Source organism: Anguilla anguilla, chromosome 5 (assembly GCF_013347855.1).
Source record: "Anguilla anguilla isolate fAngAng1 chromosome 5, fAngAng1.pri, whole genome shotgun sequence".
Classification (NCBI taxonomy): domain Eukaryota; kingdom Metazoa; phylum Chordata; class Actinopteri; order Anguilliformes; family Anguillidae; genus Anguilla; species Anguilla anguilla.
Genome location: NC_049205.1, coordinates 167,501 through 195,248, shown reverse-complemented (window position 1 = coordinate 195,248; position 27,748 = coordinate 167,501). Strand labels below are relative to the sequence as shown.

The following is a 27,748-nucleotide window of genomic DNA, read 5'->3' as shown; positions in this document are numbered from 1 at the left end:
TGACTCTTTCTCAACCTCAGAACACCATGGCTGAACATCCTTTTATCAGGAAAAATGTCTACCCCCTCTTTAATTCCAGCATTATATAGAATGCAGTTCTCAGAAAGAGAAAGCTGATTGGCTGCCCTCCTGGTACCAAGGGGCCATGTAATTAGCCGACTGGAATGAGAAGGTACTCAGATGGATTTGGTGTAGTGAATACTGCAGTGGCTGCCTCAAAAAGTCTTGAACGATTTTTTCTCTTTCATATTTCACTGTTTTATGTGAATACAAGTTCAAAAATGAATGCCTTATCTGTTACCAGTGTATGCTGTCTATTTTATACAGAGGAAATACATCTCTAACAAGAAATTTTGTTCTTGTTCACTTAAAGAAAAAAAAGAGTCAGAATAACGTATTTAGTCTATTATTTACGTTAACAATTAAGTGTATGCTAAATATTTTATATACGCCTGCTTTAGGGCATTTTTTCTGATTGTTTTATGTTTGCGCCACTAGGTGGTACAGTGAGCCTGCAGTATTTTGTTCAGTATTCCGTTTTCAAAAGGTTGCGCCATATGGGCTCCGTGAGAAATGGGGATACAACGCAAAGAAAAACACAACATCAGTTTTAATTGTTTAAAATTGAAATAACCTACAACTACATTTTTATGGAGTCACATATCCTAGTCATAAATATGCGTCTAAAAGCAATTCACTTAAATATACAAACTAAAAACGGAGTTTCGTTGTTATTGTAGGCTACTGTATGTCCATTGTCCATTATGTATAACACTTTTTTAAAATGAGAGAACAGAAGATTAAAATAGACAACCTGTAAATATGGTAGCCTACTTTATAGACGTACGTGTAGTTTTAGGCTACAGTATAACCATGGGCAGCAGTTAACTAATAAATAACTTTAAATCTTGAGGAGATCAAAATGTAACTATTCGATAGATGAGGCCAAAGCAAATTTAGAGTTTCCCAGCGAAGTGCTATTACAGTTTTCACGAAGAGATACAGTGGTAGGGTAGCCTGCCATGTGCTGGCATAGAGTAATCCTTATTATCTTGTCAATGCCAGGAAATGTTGTTTACATTGTTCCAGAAGACAGATGCTATCTTCAACAGAAATATTTCACCAAATCCGCTCACACTGAAGGGGTTTAGAAGCTACAGTAGGGGGCAAAGTTGTTTTTCTCTCTTAAAACTTACTGGAGCATTTACGGTTTTATTGTCTTGCTATTGGATTAGAAACGGCGGGGAAGGCAAGAGGAAGGAGATCATTTTCCCATTGAAAGCCGTCAATACGGCACATTGCAGTTGCATGCGGTTTGGGAAAGTTAGGGGTCGGGGTAATGAAAGCACGACTGCAAAAGTTGAACTTGCTGAAACGGGATGACAAGAGAGAGCAACAAGGAGTGAGTGACTTACATTACAATAATTAAAATGTGTTGGTTATTTCTTGACGTGGTTTTATCATGTTTGCTAACTGGGTTAAATTTCGTGTTCAGCACAAGACTGGCTAAGCTAGCTAGCCAGTGGGGTTGCTGAAAGTAGTCGTTAACTTTATTTAGCGATTCATTACATTTAGCTAATTAACTAATAACGTAAGTTTACGGCACATTTTTGCAGCTAAGGTAGTTAAATAGCTAGGTAATGTAGTTGTCATGCTATCGTTAATGTAGGCAATGATAGTTTGCTTGTTAGCAAGCAAAACTCGTCACTTAACAATAAGCCCTTATCTTCAGAAAACCTCTATCGTAATGTTTTTCACGTAATGTAAAAACGGCAAGTAACGGTGGTTAGTTTAGAGTATTCATTTTAGTCTGTTGGTTGAATGCCACCATTTGCTCCCCTGTTCTGCTAGCTGTCTACCTGTTTGGCACGCCCAAAGCAGCGTATTGTATTTGGCTGTCGTTAACCGGTACCGTATGAAAGTTGCACCTTGCGTATTGTAGTAACTTTAGCAACTAATTTACCACGGTTTACATTTCGCGGATTCGGTAAACCAGGTTAATTCAACATATATATAACGATAACTTGGCTAGCGAACCTATTTTACTGCATTTGATGGTAGCTTACATTTGTTGATGCACAGGGGCTTTGATGTTGAAAAATAACTTGGGAAGCAGTTGTTTCATGCTGTTTTATTATCCGAGAAAGTTAAAACAAACAAAGCAGTGGAAAAACATGGAGGATTTACCCTTAACATACAGGCTAAATACATATCACACATGGCCATCTTCTATTTCTTGTGTTCTTAAAGTTTGACTGTAGACCACACGTTAAGCACTAGGCGTTCATTTCTTTGAGAAATTTGGAAACTTAAAAGGTGTTTGACTGCTAAGCTTTGGGTGGTTTTACTGTTACCGGATATATATTTGCAGTGGTTCAGACTTCTGAGTTAAAAGTATTAGAATATATTACATTGTCATCATTCATTATTTTAGCAATGATTTCATTTGAACACAGAAAAGTCTTTCTGCTATAGTGTTGCACCAGAAAGTATTTTAGAAACATGCAGATTGGGATGAAATATTTAGGCAGATAGTGAACAGGTGCTTGCTGCTGTAGGTGCAAGGAAGTTGAAAGGGGTTCACCTGAAGTTTATATGGAATGCGTGCCACCTGTGGTAGTGTGGGGGAAGTAGGCTGGACTGGCTCTGGGCCAGTCAGTGATGAAGGATCTGTCACTGATCTGTGGAGGCAGCCTGACTCCGCCCCCGCTGCCCATCACTGACAGGGCCCCTCCCTCAGAGTTCCAGTTCAACCCCCTGAAACGCTGTCGCTGGGGGAACAGGCCCTCAACAGTCACCCCTCTTTCACAGACACTTATTTACACTTAATTCATGTGTCAGGTATTGTCAACCAAATAATAAAAAGGAGGAGATAAGAGCGGTTGTCTGGCAGTCAGAGTGTTGCCAGTTCGATCCCCGCCCTGGGCATGTCAAAGTGTCCCTGAGCAAGACACCTAACCCCTAACTGCTCTGGTGAATGAGAGGCATCAATTGTAAAGCACTGTGGATAAAAGCGCTATATAAATGCAGCGCATTTACCATTTAAAAATCAGCCCTAATTTTGTTTGGCCAAAAATGGAAAATGCAGAATGATGTATCCTTAAATTTCAGCTCAGACACGCAAATCCCAAACAAATCCTAACTTGAGGCTTCCCAGATCCGAAGATCTGGAAAATTATTATAATCCATCCTTCCATCCATTCTCAAACTGCTCAGTCTAGGTCAGGGTCATAATTATAATAATAATACTTAGTATTAAAATATACAAAATGGCTGTGCTGTTGTCATAAAAATACTTCTTGTTTTGTTTTGGGGTTTTTTGGTAATTTATTATTTTAGTGCGTGATGCAAGGCTCCAGTTGGGAAAGGGATGAGTGTGTCTCTTCCTGTATTCAGAGTGTGAGATCCAATCGGCAGCTCCAGCAGTGCTGGTGGGGGTTCGGCCTGTGATGGCCGGTGCTCCAGCAGTGCTTAGTGACCTTACGTTGGGGTTGTGATGTTTCTGTTCACCAGTCCTGCTGTGTGAACTCCCTGTAGTGAATCTGATTGTTGTTTTGAGAATGTCCCTAAGTGCCTTTTGCATGAAAGCCTGCCGCATGGAATTGAAACCCTTGAACAAAAGAGCGGAAAGCGTTTGTCCTGACAGAGAGAAGGCTGAAGTGGTCCCGGTGGCACCTTACGGAAAGTCAGCGGTTATTCTGTGTTCAGTCTGAGAACAGGGTTCAGGAATATGTTCTTCCAGTTCAGATTTCTGTGAATGGGTGCTCTGTGGTTTTCAGTCGGGTTTAGGAAACCACACTGAACTGGGGGTGGGGGCTCCCTAAAAGGCGTGATTAATACAATCCTGCATAATTCAGAAGATATTTTTGTTTATTAGTCTGAAATAATTTTAAACAGCACACTGTCTCCTTGGGGGTTTGTGTGTTTTAGGCGTTTCCTTTGTCTGCATTGCCTGTTAAACATGGAGCACCTTTAGTTCTGAACGTTTGGCCTGTGTTCGGTCTTTACAGCTGTAAATCTGCAGGCTGAATCAGAGCAGGGCTGTGGCTGTGCTATTTCCCGCTGGGGGGGGGCGGGCCTGCTATGGTCACATGCCTCTGCCTTGGCCTGCCGCGCATCATGTGACTCTCATGACCGCCGCACAGATAAACACGACAGTGAGCTCCCGGAGCCAGAATGGTGGCTGCAGCGGGTGATGTGCTACAGAGCCCCCAGGCCCCCATTCCCCCTGGGCCCCCATTCCCCCCAGGCCCCCGTTCCCCCCAGACCCCCGTTCCCCCCATTCCCCCCATTCCCCTGTTCCCCCAGGCCCCTGTTCCCCCGGTCCCCCCCATTCCCCCCTTTCCCCTGTTCCCCCCAGGCCCCCATTCCCCCCATTCCCTTGTTCCCCCCATTCCCCTGTTCCCCCGGTCCCCCGTTCCCCCCGTTCCCCCCCATTCCCCCATTCCCCCGTTCCCCCCCATTCCCCCATTCCCCCGTTCCCCCCCATTCCCCCGTTCCCCCCGTTCCCCCCCGTTCCCCCCGTTCCCCCCCATTCCCCCATTCCCCCGTTCCCCCCATGCCCCCATTCCCCCCATTCCCCCAGGCCCTGTTTCCTTCAGATGGCAGCAGGGCAGGAAACCTGACAGGAGGGGAACTGGGTCTCTTTTTCTCCAGAGTCAGCAGAACTGGGAAGGATTCCTCTTCCTCCTTCAGCTCTTCCTGGTATTGTGTCCCCAGACCGTCACGCTTATGGGGCCAGAGTCCTGGCACATTAAACCCGGTTTGCTGACTGGCCTTTTTAGCTCTGCCTGACTGTGACTGTAATGGGTGGCAGTGTAGTATAATGGTTAAGGATCTGGGCTTGTAACTCAGAGGTTGCAGGTTCGATTCCCTGATGTGGCACTGGCGTTGTGCCCTTGAGTAAGGTGCTTGTCCCTTATTGCTCTGGTGAATGTCCTGCTGTGTAAAGGGATTTCATGTGAGGAAAGTGAACTGTGTACGTCACTTTGAGTAAGAGCGGCTGTAATGTAAATGTGATGTCATACAGGTACATTTCTCTATAAAATATAATGTCCTAAAGGTGACGTGTCGTACGTGAGTGTTTTTGTGTAAAATGTAATGTCTTAAATGTGATGTGCCTTTTGGTTTTTGTGTGAGCACAGCTCTGTGAATGCAGAACATATTCCTGAAAGGACTGACGTGTTGATTTCAAACTGTGTGCTGGTTTTGGAGGGGGAGTGCTGGTTGGGGGATAAACATGCAGTTCCACAGAGCTGACGTCAGCGTCCTGACCTGCTTGCTCTGCCCTCTCAGTCTTCAGTCTGTTTGCTTGGTGCCCAATCAGTCTCTGATTCATTCTGCAACCTTTGAACTTAGACCCTGCCTTCTGACCCATGACAGTGAACAGGCAAATATCAAACTCGGGCTACATGGGAAATTAGCCTGGTCTGGGAGTTTCTCAGTCATCATCTTAGCAGTTCATAGCGTACTCCTTTTTATGGATTCACAATATTAGCCCAGCTCGTTAGCGTGCTTCTGCTCTGGCTGCCTGTAGGGTTAAACAGTCACATTTTTACAAGGCAGTAAATACACTTTATGCTACATTCTGTGGTGTTACAAAAACTAATTTAGCTAATTTCATGACTTTAATTTACTTGTGGACTTTTTAAGTCTAGATATTCTTTAATCCTCCCTGCAGCCAATCTTAATTTTCGACCACCATCTTGTCAATGTGACTTGATGAAAAATATTCAGATTGCTCCAGTTTTCCTGTTCCAAGCTCTTTAGAAACAGCAGAGTGTGAAATGAGGAATAGAGACATGATGCTGCTGGACTGAGTCACCCCCAGCCTGCTTAAACTGGACCTACCAACACCCCTGCTGCCTAACTTGTGTGTGTGAGTGTGTGTGTGTGTGTGTGTGTGTGTGTATGAGTGAGTGAGTGAGTGTGTGTGTGAGTGCGTGTGTGTGTGTGTGTGTGTGTGTGTGAGTGCGTGTGTGTGTGTGTGTGTGTGTGTGTGAGTGAGTGTGTGTGTGTCTGTGTGTGTGGGAGTGTAAGTGTGTGTGAGTGAGTGAGTGTGTGTGTGAGTGCGTGTGTGTGTGTGAGTATAAGTGTGTATGTGTGAGTGTGAGTGAGTGTAAGCGTTCTTTGTGTGTGTCTGTGTGTGTGTGTGTGAGTGCGTGTGTGTGTGAGTGAGTGTGAGTGAGTGTGTGTGTGTCTGTGTGTGTGTGTGTGTGTGTGTGTGTGTGTGTGTGTGTGTGTGTGTGTGTGTGAGTGCGTGAGTGTGTGTGTGAGTGTGTGTGAGTGTGAGTGTGTGTGAGTGTGTGTGTGTGTGTGTGTGTGTGTGTGTGAGTGTGTGAGTGTGTGTGAGTGAGTGAGTGTAAGCGTTCTGTGTGTATGTGTGTGAGTGTGTGAGTATGTGTACGCTGCTCAATTGGAAATGTGTTTTTTGTTTGTTTCTGCTCCTAAACAAGAACTTTTCACACTTTACAAGCCAGCAGTGTGTGTTTGTGCCCCCCCCCCCCCCCCCCTCGGCTGAACGGGCACTTTCTCTGGTCGAGTCCCTGAGCAAACTTCTGCACTTCCTGTATGACTGGCGTAGCGGTGTGAAGCGTGTCTGTGTATCCGCGCGCTTCGTCACTCCCCGAGCAGGGGCGGGGGCACTAGCATCTCAGACTGCATGCCTCCACCCCCCCCCAACCCCCCCCACAATAAACCCCACCTTCCGCAGCCTACGATCGGCCCCCGAAGGCCTGAGAACAGGGAGTGAGAGAGCGAGGGAGGAAGTGGAAAGAGGGGTGGGGAAAGCAAAGGGGGGGGGGGCGTAGAGGAGCTCCTGCGATGACATCATCAGCAGGCCGCTGTGGCTGCTCATGGGAGCGGCGAGACGAATGAAGTGCGCGGGCTGGAGACCAGGGAGGGGCGGAGCTACAGCAGCCCACGCCCAATCCCGCGCCAGCACCCTGTCCCCAGGAAAAACAGGAGCTGAAAACTTCCAGCACTCCTCCTCACTGCCTGCAAGCAGGCACCTCCTCCAGCACTGCTACAGAGGAGAGAGAGAGAGAGAGAGAGAGAGAGAGAGAGAGAGAGAGAGAGAGAGAGAGAGAGAGAGAGAGAGAGATCGGTTCAGAGAGAGAGTTTAGATGTGAAGGGCAGGAGACGGAGAGAGAGAGAGAGGGAGAGTGTAGATGTGTAGTGAAAGAGAGGGAGAGTGTAGATGTGAAGTGAAGGAGAGAGTGAGGGAGGTAGAAAGAGAGAGATCTGATCGGAGTGAGAGTGTAGATGTGAAGGGCAGGAGACGGAGGACAGGAGCGATCTGGAGGAGTTTAAAGAGGGGAGGCCTCTGGGCTGGGACATGGCGCCGCTCTTCAGCTGGGTGGCTAAGGTGAGTCAGGACCCACGCTCCCCTCCCTCCCTCCCTCTCTTTCATTCTCTCTCTTCTCTCTGTCTCAGGACCCTCTCTCTCTGTCACACGGCACTGGAGCGCTCACTTCCTCCCTGACTGGAGCGGGTCCTGGGGGGAGGGGGGAGAGCGGAGTGCTGCTTGTGTCCGTGCCCCCTCGCCGGCCGCTGAGGGGGGGTAACTGAGCCAGAACAAAGCCTGACTGTGTGCTCAGGCGCATTACCTGAGAGGTGCACGGTGTGCTTCTCCTTCCTTTAATACCAGTGAGAGAGGAGAGTGGCTTCAGCAGTAAGGAACGCGAGCCCGTTTGTCGGTGTCTGAAAGTGGCCGTCTCAGTCTGGCTGTCAGGGTCCTTCAGACTCACAGTCTGTCTGGTTTAACTCTTTGAGTGCCTGACTGTGGAGTGTGTGGACTGCAGAGGTCCCTCTGCGTGTGATGGTCTGTTTCTCTGTGGAACCGTACGAGCCTCAGCTAACTGTCAGCCAGTCGCTGTTTAGACAGCCAGAGCTTTGAAGTTGTTGCCAGTCAGTATGAGGATCTGCAAAATGCATCCTGTGTTTCTGGCGTGTTTTGGCCTGTTCATATCTGCTAGAGTTCCTGTGAAGACCCATGTTGGTTTATGACGTTTTGATGCCCTGTTCTTATTGGCAGAGAGCAGAATTGTCATTGTGTTCCTCTCTTAACCAGCTCTCGAACCCATGTCCCATTGGTGCCGAGGCCAGCCCTCAGGCCGCCGCTCTGGGACGCGTGTGTGTAAGGTCGGGTCCCTCGGATCCAGTATACGTCTGTGTGGGGTCAGGTTTGGGTGGGACCTCTATCGTTTGGGGCCCCTGTGTGGGGCACACTCTTGGGAGTGGGAGTGGGGCCCCTCACTGTTGGGAGTGGGAGTGGGGCCCCTCACTGTTGGGAGTGGGAGTGGGGCCCCTCACTGTTGGGAGTGGGAGTGGGGCCCCTCACTGTTGAGAGTGGGAGTGGGGCCCCTCACTGTTGAGAGTGGGAGTGGGGCCCCTCACTGTTGGGAGTGGGAGTGGGGCCCCTCACTGTTAGGAATGGGGAGTGGGGCCCCTCACTGTCAGCAGTGGGGCCCCTCACTGTTGAGAGTGGGAGTGGGGCCCCTCACTGTTGGGAGTGGGAGTGGGGGTATGAGGGGTCCTGTTGGGGCCCTTGTGCAGAATGCGCTGACGCGTTTGGATCCGGCTGTGCTGAACACACAGGAGTCCCTTGTTGCAGCTGATGCTTGATGGTCCGTAGTGGCACTAAGCAGGGTGGGCGAGAGAATTTTGTTTACCCGGGAGACCCCTGTTGTATTGCTCAAGACTGACCCCTGTGGTCAGTTGGGGACCTGCGATGTGACCGCACCAGCTGCATCAGTGCTGCAGTTACGTCCACGCTTCAGAGCACTGTGCTGCATCGATGGCGGACGCAGCCGCCGTGGGGCTGGACTGCAGTGGCGCTTTATCACTCAGGCTGGCGTGGAGAACTGGGAGAAAGGTCTAGAAACATAAAGCCATTTCCTGGCGTAGACACTCTGCCTTTCTGACTGTTTCCTGGCTCAGAACTGCAGCTGATGTCTGAACACTGCTGACTGCAGGGGGGGGGGGGTGGAGATGCTGTTGGGTTATTACGTCCGGTTGCTTATCGGCTATGCTATGCTATATGCTATGCTGAGGCATTTTTATATGTTGTCCTTTTAGCGGATTTGTGTACAGAAGCTGGTCAGTTTGCTTGACTGTGGGAACACACTGAAGTCTGCCACTCTCACTGCTGTGTAGGTATGTGGAGTGTTCCACTTAAATTCTGCTCTGAGTGCAATAAACTTACAGCTGAACTGATGCTTTGATTCCTAATGTTTATTTTCATGAAACGGTGTATGATTGACACTAATCACTTATGCCTTGTGACTGAAGCACAGCTGATTGTATTTGCTCTTCTTATCACACCAGGCCGATAACATGGTGTGGATAAGCAGACACACTGCAGGACAGTTTTATTTTTGGATCTGGTGTGCATGTTGTGACCAACCAGGCGCTTAGAGCTGTGTGTGCCTCACGGTGTGAACCTCTGTGTGGTTTGTGTGGTTTTCGCTGTTTGAAATACTGTGAAATACATTTGGATGTGTATTGTTCCGTGTTCGCAGTGCAGTTGCTCTGCTCCACCTCAGGGCCTGTGCATTGATATGAACGCTTATCAGGGTGATGTGATACTTGCTTCGGCTGATCCTCAGCGCACAAAGCATGATACGTTCCGGCTGCAGGGCCACGGAACCTTCTAGAACCTCCTTCTTCGGTACAGGGGGTGGTATGGAGTCCCCTAATAGGAGCTGGGACTTAACTGCCCTGTCTGGCCCTGTCTGGCCCTTTGCTGGTGTATTTGGGTTGACAGGGAAGTCGCCTTCACCCTCATGTTTCAGACAGGGCTGAGGTCGCTGGCGTGGTGACACCATTCCTGGTCTGCGTCAGTGTAGAGCTTGTTGATGGATCACCTGACAGCTTGCCTATGCCAGGGTTTATTAGCCCTTAGTACTGTACTTAATTAAATTAAAGCAGTTTATCACACAGGTAACTCATTAATTTCTTTCTCGGTGTCTCTGTGGCCGAGCAGGACTGGCCACTCTGAGTTCCCGCTTTGAGTTCCCGCTCTGAGCTCCCGCTCTGAGTTCCCGCTCTTTGAGCTCCTGATGTTCACCGCTCTGAGTTCCTGCTCTTTAAGCTCCTGATGTTCACCGCTCTGAGTTCCTGCTCTTTAAGCTCCTGATGTTTGCCGCTCTGAGTTCCTGCTCTTTAAGCTCCTGATGTTCGCTGCTAGGAGAGCCGCTGCTGTGGAGCATTCAGCTGCTCATGGTTAGCCAGTTTAGCCCTTCAGCTGTGAGGTCACAAATATGCGATTAGAATGTTCTTGACTGAACATTCTAATGCTGATGTCACAATCAATACTGGTGACTGAATGCAGTGTTCTAGAACGCTGACTTAGAACATTCCAAAAAGCCTCCTCTTCATTCGGTCTGTGGTGGTGAGTGAGACTGAGTCCTGTAGAGACTGAAGGCTCACACACCACCATTCCCCGTTCCGTCCGTCCGGCGAGCTGTGAGCTGCAGACCTGTGCATTTGTGGGTGATTTAGGTAACTTTTGTAACTTTTTGTGCCTCTTGGAACCACCTCAGCATTTGACTTGATCAGAGCCAGACCACAAATCATATGAAGGTTTGACAAACGGTATTGAACAGGCCTGTGTATTTTTGTAATAGAGGTACTGTAAGTCTTTAAGATGTGAAATGTGTAAAATCCAAATGCAAGATAAGAGCAAAATCCATTGGCAGTTATTTTCCTGTTTATCAGAAACGACCCAGGCAAGGAGACATGGTGGGGTGTCTGAACCTGAATCAGATTGTGTTCTTCCTGGAAGCCTTGAGCACACGCTGCAGTTAGTGCAGCAGAGCTGGGGGGGGGGGGGGGTTACTGTGGGGCAGGGAAGGCAGAGTAGAGCGCTCCCCGGGCAAGCCACAGCAGGATCCCGCTTCGCCCTCCCCCCCCGCTCCCATCCCCGCCGCCCTCGCTCCGACAAACCAGCTGTGCTGTTACTGTGAAGGATCCTGATCCCACTGACCTGGCTGTGCTGTTACTGTGAAGGATCCTGATCCCGCTGACCTGGCTGTGCATGTTACTGTGAAGGATCCTGATCCCGCTGACCTGGCTGTGCTGTTACTGTGAAGGATCCTGATCCCGCTGACCTGGCTGTGCTGTTAGTGCAGAGTGAGAGGCTGCGTGTGCAAATACGCTCTCTGAAACCACGCACACACGCACACACACACACACACTCACAATTACATGCACACACACACACACACTCTCCCTACCTACCTCTCACTGACACACGTAGTAACGCAGTGAAGTGGTGTTTAAACATCACAAGCACCTGCTCACTGGTGAGCACAGTGTATTCACATTATGGGCTGTTAGACTGACTGCAATGTTGTCGTTATTTACACTGCTCATAAATCATATTCCCTGCTCACTAGAACTTAGCCTGTCGAGTGTTTAGTGTCCAATGATTCAAATGTAGAGATTAGTATCATGTTTAAATGGATAAGTGCTGAAAGGTCAGTGATGTGATATTGGGGGCCTGTTAGACTGGGGTGGGGGGGAATGGGGGGTTGGTGTAAATACCCTGTCCTCACCAGACTCCTGAGTTGCAGGTATGTCCAGTACAGTCACTCTTAATTTAGGCTCAGTCTGAGGCTGAAGGGATTCACAGTCATTCACCTCACCTGTGAAGGGCTTGGAGGACAAGCGTCCCCCTTTTCAAACTTTTTGGTGTCTCCCCCCCCCCCCCCCTCATAATTTCTCATCTCCGTCAGCGTCCCCCTCCCCACATTATCTGGCCCCAACCAGCATTTTCCGAGCCAATCGTCCTCTAAAACCTCAGCCGTACATTTTGGCAGCATCTGAAGTTTATTTTTGTTCTTGGCAGATTTCAAACTCTGCTCCTCCTCCCCCCCCTCCCCCCTCTCCCTCTCCCTCACCCCGTGTGCAAAAATACAAAAGCAGCTCTGTAGGTTGGGCTGAAACCGGGCCTTGGATATGAGCGTGTTTTCGGAGAAGTTTGTGATTCCACAGGCTGCTGGATGCATTGGCGCATTCTGAACCTCTGGCATCCTTGTGTGGGCCAGTGCGCTAACGTGCTATGTTTGCGGGGGCTTGAGAGCAACCGTAACATGGGCTAACGGGCTAAACTGTCCTGGGAGCTGGTGCACAGCCCCCTCAGCTGTGTGTGTGTGTGTGTGATTGTGTGTGAGTGTGTGAGGGTGCGTGCGTGTGTGTGTGTGTGTCATTGTGTGAGTGTGTGAGGGTGTGTGTGTGTGATTGTGTGAGGGTGCGTGTGTGTGTGTGTGTGTGTGTGTGTGTGTGTGTGTGTGTAATTGTGGGAGTGGGTCTGATTGTTTCTCCCTTTTGTCTGGTAGTTCTGAGTTTACTGTAACAACATGACCATGAGCCAGTTGTCCTTAAGCAGTGAGTCACTTGGCTTTGTGCCCCAGTGTTTATGTGTGAGCTGTGCACTGTGTGTGTGTGTGTGTGTGTGTGAATCTTACTGTAGTGCTGTGATATGGTGCTGTGTGTGTGAGTGTGTGTGTGTGTGTGTGAATCTTACTGTAGTGCTGTGATGTGGTGTGTGTGTGTGTGTGTGTGTGTGTGAATATTACTGTAGTGCTGTGATATGGTGCTGTGTGTGTGTGTGTGTGTGAATCTTACTGTAGTGCTGTGATATGGTGCTGTGTGTGTGAATATTACTGTAGTGCTGTGATGTGGTGTGTGTGTGTGTGTGTGAATCTTACTGTAGTGCTGTGATATGGTGCTGTGTGTGTGAATATTACTGTAGTGCTGTGATATGGTGGTGTGTGTGTGAATATTACTGTAGTGCTGTGATATGGTGCTGTGTGTGTGTGTGTGTGTGTGTGTGTGAATCTTACTGTAGTGCTGTGATGTGGTGTGTGTGTGTGTGTGTGTGAATCTTACTGTAGTGCTGTGATATGGTGCTGTGTGTGTGAGTGTGAGTGTGTGTGTGTGTGTGTGTGTGTGTGAATATTACTGTAGTGCTGTGATATGGTGCTGTGTGTGTGTGTATCTTACTGTAGTGCTGTGATATGGTGTGTGTGAGTGTGTGTGAGTGAGTGTGTGTGTGTGTGTGTGAATATTTCTTAAGTGTTCCACATTCAGTGTGACTTTCAACTCATTTTCAGTGTATAAACTGGGTCTGAGGAGCGGGCCTGGTACCGTGGAGCGGGCCTGGTTCTGTTCAGCGGTTAATGTGGATCGGTACGAGCAGCCGAGCTCTGGCCAGGGCAGCAGTGTGTTCCCAGGGACTCAGCTCTCAGGAGTATTTATTTAAGATGTATTTGGACTGAAGGCTGATTTGATTCGGGAGTAAGCTTGTCATGTGGCGGTCCAGGGTGGTGTTTACTGCCCAGTGTTCTGTGGGCATTAGACATTAGATTAGACATTGTTCTCTCTCACTTCCCCCCCCCCCCCCGCACCCCAAACCCCATGGGGGGAGGGGGTAGTAAACCCTGCCTCTGGAATAGCCCAGCGCCGGGGTGTCTGTACGGCTCGTACCGCCATCGTCCTACAATCCCGCCATCGGCACCCGTCCAAAGCTCCGGCCCCTAGGGTGTGTTCCTCAGGCCCCTCCCCGGGGGTGTGTTCCTCAGGCTCCTCCCCACGGGTGTGTTCCTCAGGCCCCTCCTCAGGGGTGTGTTCCTCAGGCTCCTCCCCACGGGTGTGTTCCTCAGGCCCCTCCCCAGGGGTGTGTTCCTCAGGCTCCTCCCCAAGGGTGTGTTCCTCAGGCCCCTCCCCGGGGGTGTGTTCCTCAGGCCCCTCCCCGGGGGTGTGTTCCTCAGGCCCCTCCCCGGGGGTGTGTTCCTCAGGGCCCTCCCCAAGAGTGTGTTCCTCAGGGCCCTCCCCGGGGGTGTGTTCCTCAGGGCCCTCCAGGGGTGTGTTCCTCAGGCCCCTCCCCGGGTGTGTTCTGCAGGACCCAGGGGTGTGTTCTGGGGGTGTGTTCTGCAGGACCCAGGGGTGTGTTCTGGGGCGTGTCATCCTGCTTGTTTTAGGGAATCGGCCCCTCAGGCCAGGACTGATTCTTATTTCTGTCGTAGATCTCTGAGCTTTACTGGAGTCCAGCCTTCTGTCCTTTCTGCTGAAATATTTCCCGCTTGTTTTATTACTCCACTGAGGAGCTGTAAACAGACAGGCTTCGTCAGGCCGCTGGGAGGCTGAATGTTTCCGTACCTGCTGAACTGTGTTTACGGGAATGCCTGGGGATGTGTAGCAAATCTGAGGGAAAGGTCCACAGGCCTGTTATGCTGGATGATGGAAGAGTGGAGGGTGTGAGGGAGCGGGGGTGTGGGAGAGAGTGTGTGGGTTAGGGTGTGTGGGTGTGTGGTGGAGCGAGTGTGTGGGAGAGGGTGTGTGGGAGGGTTAGGGTCTTTGGGAGCGAGTGTGTGGGTTCGGGTGTGTGGGTGTTAGGGAGCGGGTGTGTGGGAGGGTTAGGGTCTGTGGGAGCGGAGGTGTGTGGGTGTTGGGGAGCGGGTGTATGGGAGGGTTGGGGTCTTTGGGAGTGGGTGTGTGGGAGCGGGTGTGTGGGTTAGGGTGTGTGGGTGTTAGGGAGCGGGTGTGAGGGAGGGTTAGGGTGTGAGGGAGCGTTAGGGTCTGTGGGAGCGAAGGTGTGTGGGTGTTGGGGAGCGGGTGTGTGGGAGGGTTAGGGTCTTTGGGAGCGAGTGTGTGGGTTAGGGTGTGTGGGTGTTAGGGAGCGGGTGTGAGGGGGAGTTGGGGTCTGTGGGAGCGGAGGTATGTGGGTGTTAGGGAGCGGGTGTGTGGGAGGGTTGGGGTCTTTGGGAGTGGGTGTGTGGGTAGGGTAGGGTGTGTGGGTGTGTGGGAGCGGGTGTGTGGGTTAGGGTGTACGGGTGTTAGGGAGTGGGTGTGAGGGAGGGTTAGGGATAGAGTGTGTGGAAGGTTGTTAAAGGACGGAGTGTAGCACAGTGGTTAAGGAACTGGACTTGTAACCGAAAGGTTGCAGGTTCGATTCCGGGGTAGGACACTGCTGTTGTACCCTTGAGCAAGGTACTTAACCTGAGTTGCTTCAGTATATGTCCAGCTGTATAAATGGATACAATGTAAAATGCTATGTAAAAAAAAAAAGTTGTGTAAGTCGCTCTGGATAAGAGCATCTGCTAAATGCCTGTAATGTAATGTAATGTTATGGGCAGACTGAGGCCTTCCTGCTGGACTCGGCCTGTAGATGAGTTTCCACAGTGACAGACGACGCCCTTCTGCTTCTGTGATGCTTCCTGGCAGTTTGTGCTCCTCTGTGTGGGAAAGCTTAATGTATCATGTAAGGCAGGTGAATATTAAACCTTTATGGCAGCGCACTGCCAGTTAGCCACGAGTGGAGAACCGTGTGCTTCCAGAGGCTGTGCCCTTGAGGATAAAAACATCACGTGCACTCGAGGAAATAGCCCAAATGTTTTAAGTCTCGGTTGACAAAGGCAGTGGAAAGGAACCGGGTTTTTTTGGTTGATCCTTCGTGCTTCCCTCTTCCTGTAACAGACAAATTTTAATTCAAAATATGTTTTTATTCTTTTTTCTCAGACCAATGTTGATTTTCTGTTCTCCTTTTCCTGATACAGTAGGCCAAAGGGGCCTGTTTTTCTAGGGGTTTGATCCCCGTTCATCCAGGTGAAGTACGGTCACAGAGACTTCTGATTTATAGGAAATGCCTGTTGAATGTGATCTCATTTTAATAATTGATGCAGTAGTTGTATGTTTCTCCACTGAAGTTCCTATTCTGTCTGTCTCGTGCAGGCAGATATCTGCTCTCTTTCAAAGCCCCGCCTCTTTCAGTGTTTATCTTCACAGTAACAGTTGCTGTTATGACCGATCACATTCCATCTCAGTAAATCCATGCACACTGTAGCGGCAGTTGCATTTTGAGCGGGGTGCAGTTGAGATACCGGGTATTTCTGAAGTGTTAGGTTCCATTTTCACTTTGAATCTGCTGATTTTCCAACCGGTTTGACTCAAATAAAATGCTTCTGTTAGTTTTCAAGTTTTTGGTTGTTTTGCCATTTTTTTATTTCGTAAAAAAGGGGCATGGCCACAAAATAGCCAAAATCAGACATGTTGACATGCCTTTGTTAGTTGCGTCAGGGTTTAATGGCATGAGTGCTCATGACAGCCACTGGGAGGAATGTGTGTGTAGCCAGGATGGAGTTCAGGCCTTTCAGCCTCTACAGGATGCAGGCCCTGCAGTCAGATCTCATGTGTACACACTCATGTGTTCCATCAGTTCATCATAGTCCCTGTTTGGTGTCAGAACAGCAGGCAGCAGAGTATAATGGCAATAAGCTCTCAAGGCCTGGCACTGCCACTCCATGCTGGGTGACTGGAGGCTTTCCTCGCCTCAGTGCCAGGATGGCTGTGAATGGAGTTTGTGGCCTTAGTGGAGTTTGTGCCGTTTGTGCCATTTGTGTTTGTGGAGTTTGTGGCGTTTGTGGTGTTTGTGGAGTTTGTGGAGTTTGAGGTGTTTGTGTTGTTTGTGGCATTTGTGGTGTTTGAGGTGTTTGTGTTGTTTGTGCCGTTTGAGGTGTTTGTGGCGTTTGAGGTGTTTGTGGAGTTTGAGGTGTTTGTGGCGTTTGAGGTGTTTGTGCCGTTTGAGGTGTTTGTGGAGTTTGTGCCGTTTGTGGAATTTGAGGTGCTTGTGGCGTTTGTGGCGTTTGTGGCATTTGTGGAGTTTGAGGTGTTTGTGGAGTTTGAGGTGTTTGTGGCGTTTGAGGTGTTTGTGCCGTTTGAGGTGTTTGTGGAGTTTGAGGTGTTTGTGGAGTTTGAGGTGTTTGTGGTGTTTGAGGTGTTTGTGGAGTTTGAGGTGTTTGTGGAGTATGAGGTGTTTGTGGAGTTTGAGGTGTTTGTGGTGTTTGAGGTGTTTGTGGAGTTTGAGGTGTTCCAGTGGTTGTGATGTAATATCCATTCGGCCTTGTGCCTGGTCTCTCTCTGGAAGAGGCAGTGGCTCCAGCGCACATAAAGGCTGCTCCTCACACTCTGACTGCTCTTCATATTGAATTAGCCTGGGGGCTGAGATTTCAGTTCCTCTTCTGTGGACTGAAGTTCTAACTCAGTATTTTAATTCCCCTCTCGGTCTTCTGCCTCAAGGTTTTCAGTGTAATAAAATGCTGAAAATCGAGAGGGAGTTTTAACTGTTTAATTCAAAGTCATGAGAAATGTCAATCGTCCGACTTTAGCGGGTCAGCCGAGTAGGGAAAAAGATCAAAGAGTGGCTAGCCAATCGTTGGGATGACATCAAAAAAGTTTGGTTTAAATATTTAAACATTTTGTTTGTGAGTGGGTGGCAAAAGCTAGTTTGGGTTTTGGTGTATAGGAAAGCTAGTTAAGCATCAGTACAAGGCAGTGAGAATGGACTGAGCTGTTTAGATGCCTGGCCATTGTGATGTGATATCCTGTCTGAGCAATGTGATATCTGTGGCTATAGCAATATTCATGGTGTTTCTCCAGTCCCATTGTTAATGCAGGTTTGCCTTGCAGTTTCTAATTCAACAAGTAGGCCAGAGTCTAATAGCAGATTAGCGGAGGTTGTCTGGGAAAAGTAAATCCAGGAATAACCCGAGGCAAGCCTGGGATTTATTACAGCAGACAGGAGAACAAGCACAGGGATTAGTTCAGCTTTTTCCTCCGCTTCCTGATATTACTGTTTTTTTTTTGTGCGCGAACATCATGGATTGACCCACCGCCCTGTCCCTGCTCTCTGGCGCCCCCTGCAGGTCCCTGAGATCATCAGCACACTGCGGCAGGCTGGGAAGACCTCAGCGCGGCAGGAGGAGGCCCCAGGGCCCCGCCCCCCGGACGGGGGGGCCCCCGAGGATGATGCCGCCGCTGCCGCCGCCTTCGCCAAGAAGTTTGAGGTGCTGTTCTGCGGGCGGGTGTGCGTGGCGCAGCGGAACGCGCCCCCCGCCCTCATCGACGAGTGTGTCCTCAAGTTCCGGCACGCCGGCGGGGGGGGCCAGGCGGGGGCCTCGGCCAGCGCAGTCGCCCAGCTGAAGCGTGCCCTGTTCCCCCAGCCGTCTGCCAACGGGGCCCAGGACGCAGCGGGCGACGCGGGGGCCGGGGTTGGGGCCGGTGTGGGGGCCGGGGGCCTGAAGACGGTGTTCTTCCGCCGGGACCCCAGCTTCCCCTCGCTGCAGGCGCTGGATGAGAACGGGGTGTCCCCCGAACTGCACAAGCAGGGCAGCAGCGCAGTGCAGCCCACCAGCATCCAGGAGAACCGCACCATGCTCTTTACGGTACCCCTAACCCCGCCCCCTCTCTCTGTCAGCCTATAGAACCGCACCATGCTCTTTACGGTACCCCTAACCCCGCCCCCTCTCTCTGTCAGCCTGTAGAACCACACCATGCTCTTCACGGTACCCCTAACCCCGCCGCCTCTCTCTGTCAGCCTATAGAACCACACCATGCTCTTCACGGTACCCCTAACCCCGCCCCCTCTCTCTGTCAGCCTATAGAACCACACCATGCTCTTCACGGTAACCCTAACCCCGCCTCCTCCTGTGTTCATCTTTTCTGTGCTCTTTTCTTCTGTTATCTGTCTCTTCCTTTGTTTGGCTTCTGTCCCGTGTGATGGGTACTGTAAGGGCGAGGGGGGTGTGTCATTTTTGGCACTCTTTTGTGCATAGCAGTGAGTCCTCAGACTGCACTGTTCACTGCGGTGGTAAGAGAGGAGGAGGCCTGCCACGTTTTTGTGCTCATCTGGCTGTGACTCGTTTGGGACGGGGGTAACGACAGTTGTTCTGGGACAGGGCCCCCCAGGGCACTGGTTCCATGTCTTGTGTGTGTTCCCACTTCAGAAAATGGTGGTTAGGGTTGAAGCTGGAAAGAAAGAGGACATTAAGATGAACGTGCTTAGAAACATGTGCACTCCCTGCTTACAGGTCTTTGCATTGAGCTGTAGTGACAGGATTATCCAGCTTCTGCTGCATGTCCATGACCGCAGTGCATTATGGGTGAAAGCCAGCTTTATCCCAAAATTAAGAGAAGAGGTTCCTTAAAAAGCAGACAGAATCGGGACACAGGTTGTGACCTCCATTACTCCTCATCGAATGAGAAGTGACTTCTTTTCGGTTGCAGGTGGGAAAGTCTCAGATCTTCCTGGTGAGCCCGGACACTAAGAAGGTGGCGATGGAGAAGAGCTTCCGCGAGATCTCCTTCTGTTCCCAGGTGAGCCGCGAGGCGTGGTCTACCTGTCCCACCGTCCCTGTCTGAGCTCTACCTGTCCCACCCGTCCCTGTCTGAGCTCTACCTGTCCCACCCGTACCTCTCTGAGCTCTACCTGTCCCACCCGTCCCTGTCTGAGCTCTACCTGTCCCACCCGTCCCTGTCTGAGCTCTACCTGTCCCACCCGTCCCTGTCTGAGCTCTACCTGTCCCACCTGTCCCTGTCTGAGCTCTACCTGTCCCACCCTCCCTGTCTGAGCTCTACCTGTCCCACCCTCCCTCTCTGAGCTCTACCTGTCCCACCCGTCCCTGTCTGAGCTCTACCTGTCCCACCCGTACCTCTCTGAGCTCTACCTGTCCCTCTCTGAGCTCTACCTGTCCCACCCGTCCCTCTGTGAGCTCTACCCGTCCCTGTCTGAGCTCTACCTGTCCCACCGTCCCTGTCTGAGCTCTACCTGTCCCACCCGTCCCTGTCTGAGCTCTACCTGTCCCACCCGTACCTCTCTGAGCTCTACCTGTCCCACCCGTCCCTGTCTGAGCTCTACCTGTCCCACCCGTCCCTGTCTGAGCGCTACCTGTCCCACCCGTCCCTGTCTGAGCGCTACCTGTCCCACCCGTCCCTGTCTGAGCTCTACCTGTCCCACCCGTCCCTGTCTGAGCTCTACCTGTCCCACCCGTCTCTCTCTGAGCTACTGTGTGGAGATTTGCAGTGTGCGGCCTGTTTCACTTCCAGCCATCCCTGCTGTTCTGTCAGCACCTGCCTTGATTACAGATGTTTCATTACCCTGAGAATCTATACCGGGTTCCCTTGGGTGCTTGGAAAACACTTTCTGTTGGTTTTTAAATTTCACAAAGAACCCCTTTTCTCCAGGCCTGTACTTATTCTGTGCAACCCTAACTATTCTGAGCTCAGTGTGCCTGTCTACTAAAATGACAAAATGGCTGCTTGAACAATTTAATATATTTACAATTAAGTTCATTGGAAACATAAAGAAATTCATCCTTGAGGTTCTTTGAAAATCCCTTGATCTTTGAATCCCTGCCATGAGCAGCTTATGTTATTAAACTTGTTTAAAATTCCCTGACGTGATCAGATCCATACGATGGTCCAGTAGAATCCAAGCGCTCTTTTTATGTCAGCATACGTGTAGATTTATTTATTTCAGCGTCCTCTCAGAAATATTTACATCACCTTACGTTTAAAAGGCATGCATTCAGCAGGTGCTGTTACACAGGTAACTGTGTGTGAGTGTGAGTGTGAGTGTGAGTGTGAGTGTGAGTGTGCGTGTGCGTGTGCGTGAGTGCGTGAGTGCGTGCGTGCGTGAGTGCGTGAGTGCGTGCGTGTGAGTACAGAGAGAAGTGCCAAACCTGGAGAACAGCATTCCTCCCCCAGCAAGAGTGTGTTGCATGCAAAGTACAGTTGCTTACAGATAAGATTTAATAACCATAGAAACCGCTCAGAGGCTGGGGGGGGGTCTGAACGGGTGGGTGTTGGGTCTGCACGTGGGGGGGGGGGGGGCAGCTCATTAACTCAGCTCTCAGGGGCAGGGCTGAGTAAGAAGCAGAGAAAGCGTCATCGTTAGAGGGGCTGAAGACTCGGGGAGCCTGATCCTGACACCCCCCCCCCCCCCCCCCCCCCCCAGGGCATCCGGCACGTGGACCACTTCGGCTTCATCTGCCGCGAGTCGCTGGAGAACAACTGCCAGTTCGTCTGCTACGTGTTTCAGTGCACAGACGGGACACTGGTGAGTACCCCACCCAACAGGTGGGGGTGGGGGACGCTCTCTATCAGGTTAAATGGGACAAACTGGGAAATGGAACACAGAACACTGACAATCGTTTAATTGATGCCGAACACACAGCTAATGTTGAGCCACATACTGATCACATTGTATATACCGTCTTTTTTTATGATTTTTTTACAGCTTGTAAAGATGCTTGTTTTCATAATCCAGAAATCTACAGTTTTTACCTTTTTTCGTGGGTTACACTTCGTGGTCAAGACTTTCAACTACAGCTTAGCTACTGTAGCCATCTTGTTACCAGACAAATATTTTGAGAACATTTTGTTCAAAACGTAGTAGTAGCTACGAAGGCCTGATTGTGCAGTTGCTTCAAGAAGATTTGCTCAAAATATTTTTGCTTGTCCCATCGCTGGGGTTGAATATATATTTCATAGTTCTCTGTCCAAACACATATATCATAAATTATGTGTAAAACCTGTTGAAGTGACCTCCATGTATAACGTCCTGAGCTGGAAACAGTGCCCTCTTCAGGTGACTGAAAGAATTTGATGGCCAGTTGGGGACTGGCATATCCCATGGCTGTGTATGCGAGGTGTTTGGGTTCTTTCTGCACTCAGTCTGTTCTCCCCGCTGATTGGTCTGAACTCACCATGTGACAGATGAGGAGCAGTCGTAGACGAGTGCATGTTGTGTGAGAAGGGAGAACCGGCAGGGCCACTTTTGAAATGTCTTGTTTTTAAAATGCACTTAAATGTCTGCCAGCTGAGGGAGGCTGGCGTCGAGCCAGAAGAGAAGTCACAGCAGAACCCCGGAGGTTCGCTGGGAGATCATGAGGTTACAGATCTCACAGCCCACCGGCCGCACACTCATTAGGTTCTAGGCCAGGTGTGCGTTTCATAGTGTATTTTCTCCCTTTTAGTACATCTTAATGGCTCAGTTTGTTTCAGTGTTTGGAGGGCTGAAATCGGAGCTGTTTTTTTGTACTTTGAGCGCTGTGTGACCAGTGGCATCTCTGCTTTGGCTTCATGTATTGGCTGAAAGACGTGTGGTTCTCTGGCGGTTCTGTGGCGTGGTAATGAATAAACCCCCATGCATTCTGGGAGTCCTCAGAGCTTTCCGCTCCTGATCACTGTAGCACAGTTTCTAAGCTGGTGTCATTTACTGCTACTTTGGATTGGTTGAACTGTAAACTTTTATAAGTTGGAAATGATTTACCAAGGTTCGTGCTTGTTGTTCCCATGAAAAAAATATCTTGTGGAATGAGGCAAGATGTGTGTTTCTTCAGACTTGAAGCAGTTTAGTTAGGGGCCCGCACTGGGGGTTTTAAGTGCTCTAGAGGCCAGACCTGCTTCAGCAGAGCTGCAGTTTTCCAAACAGGAATAAAAATAGTTTGAGTTGTGAATAATTGGCGACAGAAATAGTTCACAGGCCCACGGGCCCCCCTATGTGGGCGCTGGATAAAGACACAAAGCGGTTGCTTTCCTGCAGGTGGACGAGATCATGATGACTTTAAAGCAGGCGTTCTCTGTGGCCGCCCTGCAGAGGAACTGCAGGACCCAGGGCCAGCAGTGTGAGAGCTGCCCCATGCTGCAGCTCCACCGACTGTGTGAGAAGATTGAAGGTCAGAGCGCTGGGGGGGGGGGGGGGGGGGGGCGGGGGGTGGGGGGGTTGGGGGCGGGGGGGGCAGAGGGGGCAGAGGGGACCCCCCTGGGGCTCTGAGCCATCTGTGTGTTACTGCGTATGTGTGTGTGCGTGTGTCTCTGTGTGTGTATTCTTGTCTGCGTGTGCATGTGTGTATTCTCGTCTGTGTGTGTGTGTGTGTGTGTATTCTCATCTGTGTGCGTGTGTGTGTGTGTGTATTCTCTTCCGTGTGTGTGTGTGTGTGTGTGTGTGTGTGTGTGCTGGCATGCGTGTAGGGGCCAGCTTTTGACCGGTAGGTTGTGTGTTCAGGGCTCCACCCGTCCCAGGCCAAGCTGGAGCTGCAGCGGAGTGTGGCCTCCCTGGACAGCGCAGAGCAGGCCTCCATCTTTGAGAGCACCATGGTAACGGCCACATCCATCATGACCCGGGCAACGGAGTCATGCACCTGTAGTTACACAGACTCTCACTCTGATGACCATTTGGTCAGATTAAGAGGACAGAAGGGCTGAATACAGGGGATTAGGGGAACAGAAGAGCTGAACACAGGGGACTAAGAGGACAGAAGGGCTGAACACAGGAGGTTAGGGGAACAGAAGAGCTGAACACAGGGGACTAAGAGGACAGAAGGGCTGAACACAGGAGGTTAGGGGAACAGAAGAGCTGAACACAGGGGACTAAGAGGACAGAAGGTCTGAACACAGGAGGTTAGGAGGACAGAAGGGCGGGGCAGTTCTCGTGAGTCTGTTCCCAGGCCTGTGGATGCAGCCTGGAGCAGTGGGGTGGCTGTAATCACAGCCCTGACAGAAGCAGCCAGCTCACTGTTGGCCATGAGATCTGCCTGCGGAACACAGGGAAAGAGCGCCACCTAGTGGAGGTAACACATACATGAAAAATACTGAAAGATTTTCTGTTTCACAAACACTGATCTTTCTCCGAGCCAAGCAACAGACTGGAAACAATTTATTATAAATCTCCTTGAGGATTCAATCCTGATAGAGACATGGTGTTGTAAAGATGCTTTTGCCTATTAATCGCTGCGGGTTTGCATGCGTTTTTGTGCATTTGTGTGTGTTTGTGCAGAAAGCCAGACCCCGGACAGAGCAGGAGGAGAATGAGCTGGTGATGTCCAGCCTCCGGAGTCTTTATGAAGAAAAGCAAAATAACCACCAGCACAGCCGCAACGGTGACCTCACACAGGTACAACACAGCCTCATAAACTCGCACAGATCCAGCACAATAACATACACTCACACAGATACAGCACAATAACATACACTCACACAGGTACAGCACAGTCACATACACTCACACAGGTACAACACAGCCTCATAAACTCGCACAGATCCAGCACAATAACATACACTCACACAGGTACAGCACAATAACATACACTCACACAGGTACAGCACAGTCACACACACTCACACTGGTACAGCACAGTCACATACATTCACACAGGTACAGCACAGTCACACACTCGCACAGCTACAGCACAGTCATACACACTCAAACGGGTACAGCACAGTCACATACACTCACACAGGTACAGCACAGTCACATACACTCACACAGGTACAGCACAATCACACACACTCACACAGGTACAGCACAGTCACACACACTCACACAGGTCCAGCACCGTCATGCAGGTACAGCACAGTCACATACACTCACACAGGTACAGCACCCCAGTCTGTGTTGTGTGGTCCAGACTGACGCAGGCTCAGTGTGTGTGGGCGGAGTTTCCGTCGCCTGCGGTAACGGCCGGACCCTTTTACAGGCTGCTCAGAGTGTGGCAGGAGAGGCTCCCAGCGAGGGTCACATGACAGGAAGCCGGCTGCGTCTGGAGCAGCTGAAGACTCGTGCAAAACGCTCACTCACCGAGTCCCTGGAGGGCATCTGGAAGGTGGGCAGCTGACCCGGGGTGATTTTACATACCTGCTGTTCTGATTAGAGCCATAGAAATCCAAACAGATCAGTAAGAGTGATTGGTAAGTGATTGTAATTTAATGTAAAGGAATTATGGGATGCATTTGTGAATATTAAACTCCACGCTGGTTTTTGTCCTTATATGACATGGTCTTTGTTAGTAAAATGCATGTGTGTGTGTGTGTGTGTGTGTGTGTGTGTGTGTGTATATATGTGTGTGTGTGTGTGTGTCTCTGTGCATGTCTGTGTCTGTGTGTGTCTCTGTGCGTGTCTGTGTGTATCTCTGCAGGGCAGCAGTCGGCACAGAGCGCAGCGCGAGAACAGTGAGGACAGCAGCTCCTCTGACTCCAGCAGTGCCAGGGTAGCCCCCCCTCACACACACACACACACACACACTCTCTCTCACACACACACACACACACACACACACAAACACACACTCTCACACACTCACACTCACTCTCACTCTCACACACACACACACACTCACACTCTCTCACACACACACACACAGATCTCCGGTTCGCAGTAGACTGCTGTCTGTATTGAACCAGAGATGCTTATTACAGGGGCTGCTTTCACATTTACAGCGTTAGTGTTGAATTACAGTTTAGAAGTTTTTGAAGTATTAAATTGATTAAGTATTTAAGACAACAAATCCTGCAAATTGAATCCATGATGACTTTGTATGATGAGGAAATAAATCTGAACTTTCAGATGTTCCTGCTGTGGGTCTGATTTGAGCCCGCTCCTCTCTCCTCATCCCTCTGTCCGAATCTCGCTCCTCTCTCCTCATCCCTCTGTCCGAATCTCGCTCCTCTCTCCTCATCCCTCCGTCCCGAATCTCGCTCCTCTCTCCTCATCCCTCCGTCCCGAATCTCGCTCTTCTCTCCTCATCCCTCTGTCCTGTATCTCCCTCCTATCTCCTCAACCCTCCGTCCTGAATCTCAGGAGCCCCCCCTGGAGGAGTCGCTGAGCTCCTTGCTCCAGCCCTCCAGCCCACTGAAGGCGCACTGCTCCACAGGGGACCTGAAGCAGCTGGACACCTCGCTCCACGACCCCCAGCGCCCCGCCCTCCGTCGCCGTGCCAACACCTTCAGCCACCTGCCCTCGCCCAGCTCTGCGGATCCCTCCGCCCCCCCCTTGCTCCAGGACCCCACCGCCGCCTCCAAACCCAAACTGGTCCGGCACTACTCCGTCAGCACCGACACGCCGCACCAGAGCAAGTACGCTCCTCCTGTGGGCGGGCTCCCGGGGTCAGGGGTCAGGCCTTCTGTGGGATGTAGTTGCGGTTCTTAAGCAGATTTTTGCTGAATGTCTGATTGGCTTTTATGGAAGTTGCTTGATTGTGAGTCAAATTCCTGGAGAGCTACCTGTGGAGCAGAAGCTGGATGGATCGTTAGGCATGCAGGAACATTATGGTAATGCGGGAACATTATGGTAATGCAGGAACATTATGGTAATGCAGGAACATTATGGTAATGCAGGAATGTTATGGTAATGCAGGAACGTTATGGTAATGCAGGAACGTTATGGTAATGCAGGAATGTTATAGTAATGCAGGAACGTTATGGTAATGCAGGAACATTATGGTAATGCAGGAACGTTATGGTAATGCGGGAATGTTATGGTAATGCGGGAATGTTATGGTAATGCAGGAACGTTATGGTAATGCAGGAACATTATGGTAAAGCAGGAACGTTATGCAGGAACGTTATGGTAATGCAGGAACATTATGGTAAAGCAGGAACGTTATGGTAATGCAGGAACATTATGGTAATGCAGGAACGTTATGGTAATACAGGAACATTATGGTAAAGCAGGAACGTTATGCAGGAACGTTATGGTAATGCAGGAACATTATGGTAAAGCAGGAACGTTATGCAGGAACGTTATGGTAATGCAGGAACGTTATGGTAAAGCAGGAATGTTATGGTAATGCAGGAACATTATGGTAATGCAGGAACATTATGGTAATGCAGGAACGTTATGGTAATGCGGGAATGTTATGGTAATGCGGGAATGTTATGGTAATACAGGAACATTATGGTAATGCAGGAACATTATGGTAAAGCAGGAACGTTATGCAGGAACGTTATGGTAATGCAGGAACGTTATGGTAAAGCAGGAATGTTATGGTAATGCAGGAACATTATGGTAAAGCAGGAACATTATGGTAATGCAGGAACGTTATGCAGGAATGTTATGGTAATGCAGGAACGTTGTGGTAATAAGTGGGACTAGTTCTGTGCTGTGTTCCTGTACTTGTTGGGGAGTGAGTGTTGGCAGTCTTGTGTTTCTCTGACAGTCTGATCCCTGTATTTGGAATGTTCTGTCCTTTCTGGCCTGTGGTCAAATTTATGCGGGTCACACCAAGGCTGTTTTTTTCTTACCCAACACACAATGGGAAACACCCCTCTGTGTGTCACCCAGGAAACCTTTCTCCTCCACCCACTTCCTGTCAGAGCTTGTCACTTCCTCTGTTTGCTGCAGGCTGTGTTTCTCCCTCCCTCCTCTCACTCACTGCCCTAACGTTCCTCCCCCCTCCCCTTCTCTCTCTCTCTCTCCCCCTCTCTCTATCCCTCTCTCTGTGCTTCGCTGTGATTGGCTCACGGGGGTGCCACAGAGACTCCACCTCTTCCTTGACCGTGCCTCCTGCCTCCTCCCCCACCTTCCTTAGACCCCTAAAGCACACCCCCTGCCCTGAGCTCGGGGGCCGGCCCAAGCGCAGGTGAGACTACTCACCTGTAGTGGGTGTGACTGAGCGGGACTGGGAACCTCAGCAGGTTCCACACTGGATAGTTGTACAAAAGTACACAGTGCACACACAAATACGCTCACCAGTACACACACAAGTACACTCACCAGTACACACACAAGTACACTCACAAGTACTCACACAGTGTGGGAGGAGTCGAGTCGGCGCTCTGAGCTGTAGTGTGGGAGGAGTCAGCTCTCTGAGCTGTAGTGTGGGAGGAGTTAGTTTTGAGCTGTAGTGTGGGAGGAGTCAGCTCTCTGAGCTGTAGTGTGGGAGGAGTCAGCTCTGAGCTGGGCCATTGCTCTGTTCTCCATCACATGTATTTACTCTGTTGCTAAAGCATAAGCATGTTCTTTCCTTTTACTGAGCTTTTACATGCCCTTACTCTTGTTCTCTATCCCTCCTCTTTTCTTTCTTTTTCTCATTACTCATCTTCTACTGCCTCACTCTTTCTCTTCCTCTTCCTCACTCCATCTCCCCCTCCTCTTCTTTTCCTCTTTTTCTCACTCTTTCCCTTGTTATTC

At 50.2% G+C, this 27,748-nt stretch overlaps 1 protein-coding gene across 8 annotated transcripts in view; it reads left to right on the top strand.

Moving 5' to 3' along the window:
- Nucleotides 1-27,748, top strand: part of tbc1d1 (TBC1 (tre-2/USP6, BUB2, cdc16) domain family, member 1) — a 57,040-nt gene that overhangs the window by 5,968 nt on the left and 23,324 nt on the right. For 2 of the 8 annotated variants that reach the window (XM_035418639.1, XM_035418640.1), the window contains exons 3-12: nt 17,706-18,224; nt 19,066-19,155; nt 20,795-20,896; nt 22,385-22,517; nt 22,847-22,938; nt 23,618-23,734; nt 24,318-24,443; nt 24,756-24,827; nt 25,418-25,692; nt 27,093-27,197. In XM_035418639.1, coding sequence (XP_035274530.1) covers nt 17,706-18,224; nt 19,066-19,155; nt 20,795-20,896; nt 22,385-22,517; nt 22,847-22,938; nt 23,618-23,734; nt 24,318-24,443; nt 24,756-24,827; nt 25,418-25,692; nt 27,093-27,197 — 1,631 coding nt within the window. Of the gene's footprint in view, nt 1-1,013; nt 1,403-7,120; nt 7,367-17,705; nt 18,225-18,267; nt 18,285-19,065; nt 19,156-20,794; nt 20,897-22,384; nt 22,518-22,846; nt 22,939-23,282; nt 23,412-23,617; nt 23,735-24,317; nt 24,444-24,755; nt 24,828-25,417; nt 25,693-27,092; nt 27,198-27,748 lie in introns of those variants that run through there. The other 6 variants (XM_035418641.1, XM_035418642.1, XM_035418643.1 and 3 more) reach the window with 5 other exon arrangements.